The 6,747-nt window shown below is 44.6% G+C and overlaps 1 protein-coding gene across 1 annotated transcript; it reads right to left on the reverse strand.

The window, feature by feature from the left end:
* Positions 1–557: 557 nt before the first annotated feature.
* LOC125635518 (homeobox protein HMX1) lies at positions 558–6,438 on the reverse strand. Its single transcript, XM_048847279.2, has 2 exons — positions 5,765–6,438; positions 558–3,843 (listed from the first exon to the last, which is right to left on the reverse strand). The coding sequence occupies exons 1-2, from the start codon at positions 6,063–6,065 to the stop codon at positions 3,254–3,256; spliced, it is 891 nt and encodes a 296-aa protein (XP_048703236.1). The 5' UTR covers positions 6,066–6,438; the 3' UTR covers positions 558–3,253.
* Positions 6,439–6,747: the final 309 nt, after the last annotated feature.

Raw genomic sequence — 6,747 nt, forward strand, 5'->3', positions numbered from 1 at the left:
AATATAGACTGAAAACGTTCGCTTTGAATCCATGGAGTTTTTCTGGGGTAAAAGTTTTGCATTATCAATTTCCATTTAAAACAGCGATGGGCAGTGAAGAAGAATAAAAACAATTCTCAAAAAGAAAAGGAGTACTTGTGGCACCTTAGAGACTAACCAATTTATTTGAGCATAAGCTTTCCTGAGCTACAGCCGAAAGCTTATGCTCAAATAAATTGGTTAGTCTCTAAGGTGCCACAAGTCCTCCTTTTCTTTTTGCGGATACAGACTAACACGGCTGTTACTCTGAAAACAACTCTGATACTTGCCAGTGTTTTATGCTAGGCGTCTCTCTGAACCTTGTAGACTGTTCTTGGCAACTAGTGCAGTGACAAATTTCCCAATGTACAGAAACTAGAAGGGTGTGTGTTGTTACTTGCAAGTGCAAACTCTTAATAATGTAATGCAAAGCATTAGCCAGATGTGCAGAATAAAGCATGTTAGCAAGTTTTTCCTTATACGAATTCACGTGTTGTACCTTTTAATATTTTACTGCGAGAATAGCTTCAAATACAGTGTATGAAAAAAAATCTGTTTATTGATGTAATCAGCACGTCTTTAAAAAACAAACTCATGCCAAAACCACATTTTTAAAAAAATCGGATCGATCATGTAGGCCTGCCTTCAAGAAAAGAATATGGAGTAGAATCAGAAGTATAGTCATCATCTCATACATTAGTGAAAAGAAATGCCATGTGAGCAGTGGCAGGTGGTTAAGTAGCACGATGGATTACAATCTACTCCAATATGATTGTTGTGAATCATAATTTACTCCAGTCGGGAACACTGAGCGATTGGTGAAGTTGTACGCAACGGGGAAATCATCTGTCTGTCTGCCTCTCTTCCATCTAAACCTGTGTCTGGAACGTAGTCGAAGCAAATATTGCGAAATAATAACACTTGTTGCATAGGCAATAAATAGTCTCCCCTCCCCCAACAATAATGTCTTTTTCACACCAAATAGCCAATGTCAATTCCGATCTGAGTTCTTCACAGCCGGAGGTTTGTTTATTATCGACTGCATTCCAAAACCTCATCGCCTCAAATCCCCGCTACCCTCGTCTGTAACAGAGAACGATATTTTAGCCTAATTCCCACCAACTTGGCAGGAGATTTTCATACAAGTGTTCAGCTGCCATGCAAATGAAAACCGGTGACGATCTCTTTGAGCTAGTAAAGGGAGTTCACAAGTATTGAAATAGGGGCTACGATAAATATTACCCTAAACTCGAATGAAAAAGAACAATACGAAAAGTTAGCATTGTCTCATAAACCGGATTGTCTCTTGGGTGGATTAATCTTGATGCTGCTAGTGTTCTTAATTCATTTGAGGGAAATGGCTCAGAGGGTTATGTTTTAGCCTGGAGAGAGCAAAATATCGAAACGTTATAGCCAGAACAAAGCATTTTTCCCGGTTTTGTATCATAGGTTACTCTCCATTACTATTTGATATCATAACAAGAAATAAGACTAGCCTGTCGAAAATATAATTTAAAACCATAAATAAGAGTGAACACTGGCTTTCTTTACAGAGGAAAGGGCCACATATGTATACGCCAAAATACACCCCGGATCTGTGCTCCCTACACAGCCAGATAGTGCTCCGAGCTGGTAGATTAAATTACATCTGATTATACCATAATATACAGGATCAAAGCTTGACCTTTCCCCAAAACTGAGTCTGACAAAGTCTTTCCCTCCCACCCCTTTTTAAATTCAGAACATCGGGAAGGAATCCCAGCCTTCAGGAATAATAACTGATCCAGTATTAATGATTAGCCGTGGATAGAGAGAGAGAGAAATAAAACAGCTCTTAAAGGGGGAAATAGTTTAGGCATGCATAATACTTGATATAATATCACATTACAGTTTAGCTTGTGTAACTAAAGCTACAATTTCCCAGGCTGGGGCCATTTGATTTGTTTTAATTGCCAGTGCCAACAATTCATCCATTACACAAAACTAGCGAGAATCTCAGCTTCCCATATGAAAAAGGGGTAAAGCTGCGCTGTGTTTTCTTTAGATTTGTCGGGAGACCAAAACAAGTGGGAAACAGATCCTTTGGTCGTCAGCGGGTGCTAAAATACAGTATTCTTAAAATGGTTTTTACCCGACTGTTCTAAAGGGGAGGGAACTGTCTCTCTGATAAGAATTGTTACTGAGTGAAGTAGTTGAAAGATTTTCTGCGGAATTGTTTAAAAAAAAAACGAAAAAAAAAAAAAAACCATGCATTTTTAGAAATAGTCAGCAGGTATTTTATCATATGCTTTCGACGTTTTTAACAAAGAAGATCATCAAAATATGGAAACTAAAAATGATCTTTACTTATTAAAAAGGCAATATCAAGACTGTGGCCAGATTGCAGGGACTGGGCAGAGGGCGTCTGGTAAATGCTTGGAAATAGCCAGATCAACATTAAAAAGTAATGTCTTTTTAAAGACTAAAATAATACAGCGGAGTGACCAAAGCAGGCCGAATCCAGCCTCGTATACCTGCTAGTGTGGGTGTGCCCAATTGATGGGCTATGTCCCTCTTACAACTTACTGTGACCAAAGAGCCTTCCGATTTCCCAAACACTTGACTCTTTCGTCTAAACCTTGCAGGTTTATGAAATGTCGAAAGACGATTCTGGGATAGATTCTGAAGCCCTTTCTCAACCTTCATTCATCTTCCATCCCAGTAAAATTGCAGGATTTAACCCAAGAGGAGGGTGTCACACTCCCCCCCCCCCCCCGTGTATTAAATTGTGCCATTGTCATGGCAAAATGTGTAACGTTCTTTACATTCTTCTCATGCTCAGCAAAGACTACGTGTTAGGGTTCGCTAAAAAGAGCATTTCGGTCAAGGAAAACGAAAGTCTATTTAGCAAATCGAATCGCCGGGGTTATTATTTCTGCTGTCTAAATCTACGATTTTTAAACGGATCATTTGCAAGGTGGCGTGGAAAGACTCTATTCCACACAACTGTATTTTCTTTGGGCACGTGACAGGCATAGACATCCTGGTGACAGACACTGTGTTGATGGCTTTCCTTCTCTTGCTTTTATAGGTACCCCCAAAGTATCTTTATTGCACGTTTTAAAATTCAAAAGCATAAAATCAAGAAATGTATAAGTCGAAATAAGAAGTTTGGAGGAAGGGGAATGGGGCTGAAAGGGAGGGAGGGGAAAAGTGGGGCAGAGCCGGGAAAAAAGGTCCTTGCAAAGATGGATTCTCAAACGAGCCCTGTCATTTGCGATCTCAGAAACGGGACTGAGGCGGCAGGGAAGGAGGCCAGGGGGTAGCTGACAGCGTTAGAAAACCCCACCAGGGGAGGAGACATGTGAGGCAAGGTGAAGCCTAAAGCACTTGCAGGCGAGTTTTCGTGGTACAAAATGGGCACCCTTACTATCCTTTGAGCGGAGTGGGAGACGTTGGCCGCTTCCAAATCCGCAGCCAGTTGTCTTTTCCACTTATTCCTGCGGTTCTGGAACCAGATCTTCACCTGGGTCTCGGTGAGGTGCAAGGAGGCCGCCAGGCCGGCCCGCTCCGAGCTGCTCAGGTAACGCTTCATGTCGAAGGTGGACTCCAGCTGGAAGACCTGGCTCCGGCTGAAGACCGTGCGGGTCTTCTTCTTGCGGCCCGCGGCTCTCTGCTCGGCGGAGTCCGGCTCCTCGGCTTTGTCGTCCTCCTCCCTGCTGGTGCTGCAGCGAGCAAACTCCTCTCTCCTCTCGGCAGAGCCCAGCTCCTCTGCCTGGTTCCTGCAGCCCCCTGGCCTCCCCGCTGATGCCTCCTCGGCGATCTCGGGAGAGTCTCGGTCACTGGCTGATGGAGAGAAGAGAGACAGAGGAACAAGGGTTGTTTCTTCCGTAGCCAACCACACACACACACACACGCATACACCGTGCCTGGTTCTCCAGACTCATCGCTCGTGTATTAATTATGTAATACATACAGTATACGAGAATATTTATTATGTTCCTATATCTAAAAGACTCCCACACTGATTTGCACATGCAAACGACCTCTGATGACCGCTGAGGGATGGGACACGCACAGCAGCAGCAGCAAAGAAAGCAACCACAGAGAGCTGGGAGTGGGGTGTCAGAGCGCAGTTGATTTCTTGCGCTCCCTCTTCTTCCTGTGTCCAAGTCCACCCCTATTTCTCCAGATGAATATTACAGGCGAATCATCCTTTGCAGCACACGACACGGATAGATATTTTCCCTTCAGAAAGAATCATAGTCCAGACCAATAAGCACTCAGCTACACAACTAAAAACCAAAAGGAGGACTTGTGGCACCTTAGAGACTAACCAATTTATTTGAGCATAGGCTTTCGTGAGCTACAGCTCACTTCATCGGTATGCATCCGATGAAGTGAGCTGTAGCTCACAAAAGCTTATGCTCAAATAAATTGGTTAGTCTCTAAGGTGCCACAAGTCCTCCTTTTCTTTTTGCGAATACAGGCTCACACGGCTGTTACTCTGAAACCAGTCAACTAAAAACCATTACGTTAAGAAACGATGCAAACAATAGCCCATAGTAAAAGATAGATAGGTCTATCACTGGCTACATACAGAAAGAGGTTTCTGTCAAAGCAATGAAGGGGGCTCAATGTGTGTTAGGGTAGAGGAGTATTTCCCCCCATTTGGAGCTTGACGTGTTATTTCGTACTTTGCGAAACTGAATGCATTAACACAATGTAATAATGGAACTCCTAAAGCTGCCTCTAAAAATGGTTCAGGTGGATTGAAAGTCTTAGACTATCCAATAGCGTCAGGTTTTTTTTGTTTTGTTTTGTTTTGTTTTGTTTTTTAAAGATCTGTTTATAGAAAAGAAAGGGGTTGACGTTGGCTGCTTCCAGGTGTAATTTTGAAACAACAGCCTGGCCATGTAGGAATTCACACATCTTTGGTGAAAAGGGACCGGCTAGGATGTACACACACATCTTTCACGTCAATCACAGTCCTGGAAACTCCAGCATATAACCTTCCCCTTTGTAGTTCAGAGGCGTGTACTAAGTTACAGTTTTTTCAGCAGAACAGCTGACTCCAGCCTGCAAACTTTTTCAGACGTTAGTTTCTGCACTAGAATTTAAATTTCGGCTCCAATTTTATTTTCTGCATTCAAAATACGACGGTGCAGGCCTTTTACCGATTAATAGCTATTTTATTTCTGCTCCAGATTATTCTGTTTTTTTAAATATGGACTTTTTAGAAACCAGCCCACAGGACTGACGCTCAACGTGTGTGTGTGTGTGGGGGGGGGGGGGATTTTTGATATAGTATGTTTGAATTATAATTTATAACTTTTCTGGGAATTGCTCTGGGCAGCTCTGGTTGGAAACAACGAGCCAGTGCTAGAGAAGGAATTTTAAGAAGAGAGGAGTTGGATCTCTTGCTTACGAGTGCTATTTTACCATTCATTTCATTCTCTCTTTTTGTGCCTGAGGGAAGATTGTAGACTCCCATTGGAAATCCATTTCTTAGGGTGATTGTGCAAATATTCCCGTGCAGGGGAGAAATGTACATGACATTATCTAGGAACTAAGCCCCCCACCCCTCCACCCCGGTCCTCTAGTTTAGGTTTGACACATAAATACAGCTGCTCCCTCTCTCTCTCTGCAGGGAGCCAGGTACACCCAGAGATGGCTACAGAACTGCCTTTTGCTCTAGCCGAGTAAAGAGCATTTTGGACCCCAGTGGGCTGCTCAAGAAACAATACAGAACCGCAAGGAAACTTACTGTCTGGACTGGTGGATCCTATAAAACTAGCGTGAGCTCTTCTGTACCACTCCATTGTACTTTCCCTGAGAGGATAGCTCTGTGAACTGAACCCAAAAGGAGAGACTTGGCAGCAGACCTGCGCGCAATGGCTGCCGGCTATTCCGCTGTGTGACCGCGTCTCTTTGTGGCCATCCTCCGTGCTCTCCTGTGTCCTCTCCTCTCGGCTCTCTTTCCCCTCGGTCCCCAGCAAATTCTCGATAAAAAAAGACGAGACCCGGGAGGAGGCAGAATTGGTGGTGTCGGTGGCTTCGTCCGGCATAATGGGTCCAGCTCGCAGGGGCAGAGCAGTGGGGGCTGGGAATGCTCGCTGGCTAGATCGCTAGTCAGTTTCCGAGGCGAAAGGGCTCTCTCGCTCTGTGCGAGCAATCGCCTCCTTTCTCTGCGAAACCCGATGGATGCTCTCCTGGTATAAAAGGATTTTTTCCCCCGGAGTAATCATTTCAGATCGCTGTTTGCCATCATTTCCTGCCAGCTAGGAGAGGAGGGGAAAGGGGGGGGGGGGAAGAGCCCATCGGAGGCGCCAGATTCTGCGCGAAAACGCTAATCACGAAATAAAAATGTCATGCAAGTTAAACGTTTTACAAGCGAGGAGTAATTCTCCGATTGGACGAGCAGCGCGGCAAATGGGATGAGTCCAGGGAAAGCAGGGCAATCACTTGCAATGAGTTCAGCGGGGCTGGGGTCTGGGCTGGCTGCATGTGCGTGAGTGCGCGTTGCCTCGGGGGCTTGCAGAAGCCTTGTCACTCACAGGCTTTTTATTTAGGTCAATTAGGGAGCAAATCAAAACGCAGAGAGCGGGAACGCCAGGCTCCAACTCATGGGTAAGAGGGATGGTCAGGCCAGCATCCCGCGCCTCCCATTGGCTAGACTGGGCTCAGAGGGCAGCCCAGCCAATCAATTCCCGCCCATGTATTGTAAATAATAATAGTAATAATAATAAT

The sequence above is a fragment of the Caretta caretta genome, chromosome 4 (genome assembly GCF_965140235.1).
Source record: "Caretta caretta isolate rCarCar2 chromosome 4, rCarCar1.hap1, whole genome shotgun sequence".
Classification (NCBI taxonomy): Eukaryota; Metazoa; Chordata; order Testudines; family Cheloniidae; genus Caretta; species Caretta caretta.

Bases quoted from the DNA above. Each gene is read 5' to 3' on its own strand.
- LOC125635518 (XM_048847279.2), bottom strand. From the start codon at position 6,065: ATGCCGGACGAAGCCACCGACACCACCAATTCTGCCTCCTCCCGGGTC. The intron at 3,844-5,764 runs GTAAGTTTCCTT...TCTCTCCATCAG, and splicing joins AGGATCCACCAGTCCAGACA to CCAGTGACCGAGACTCTCCC.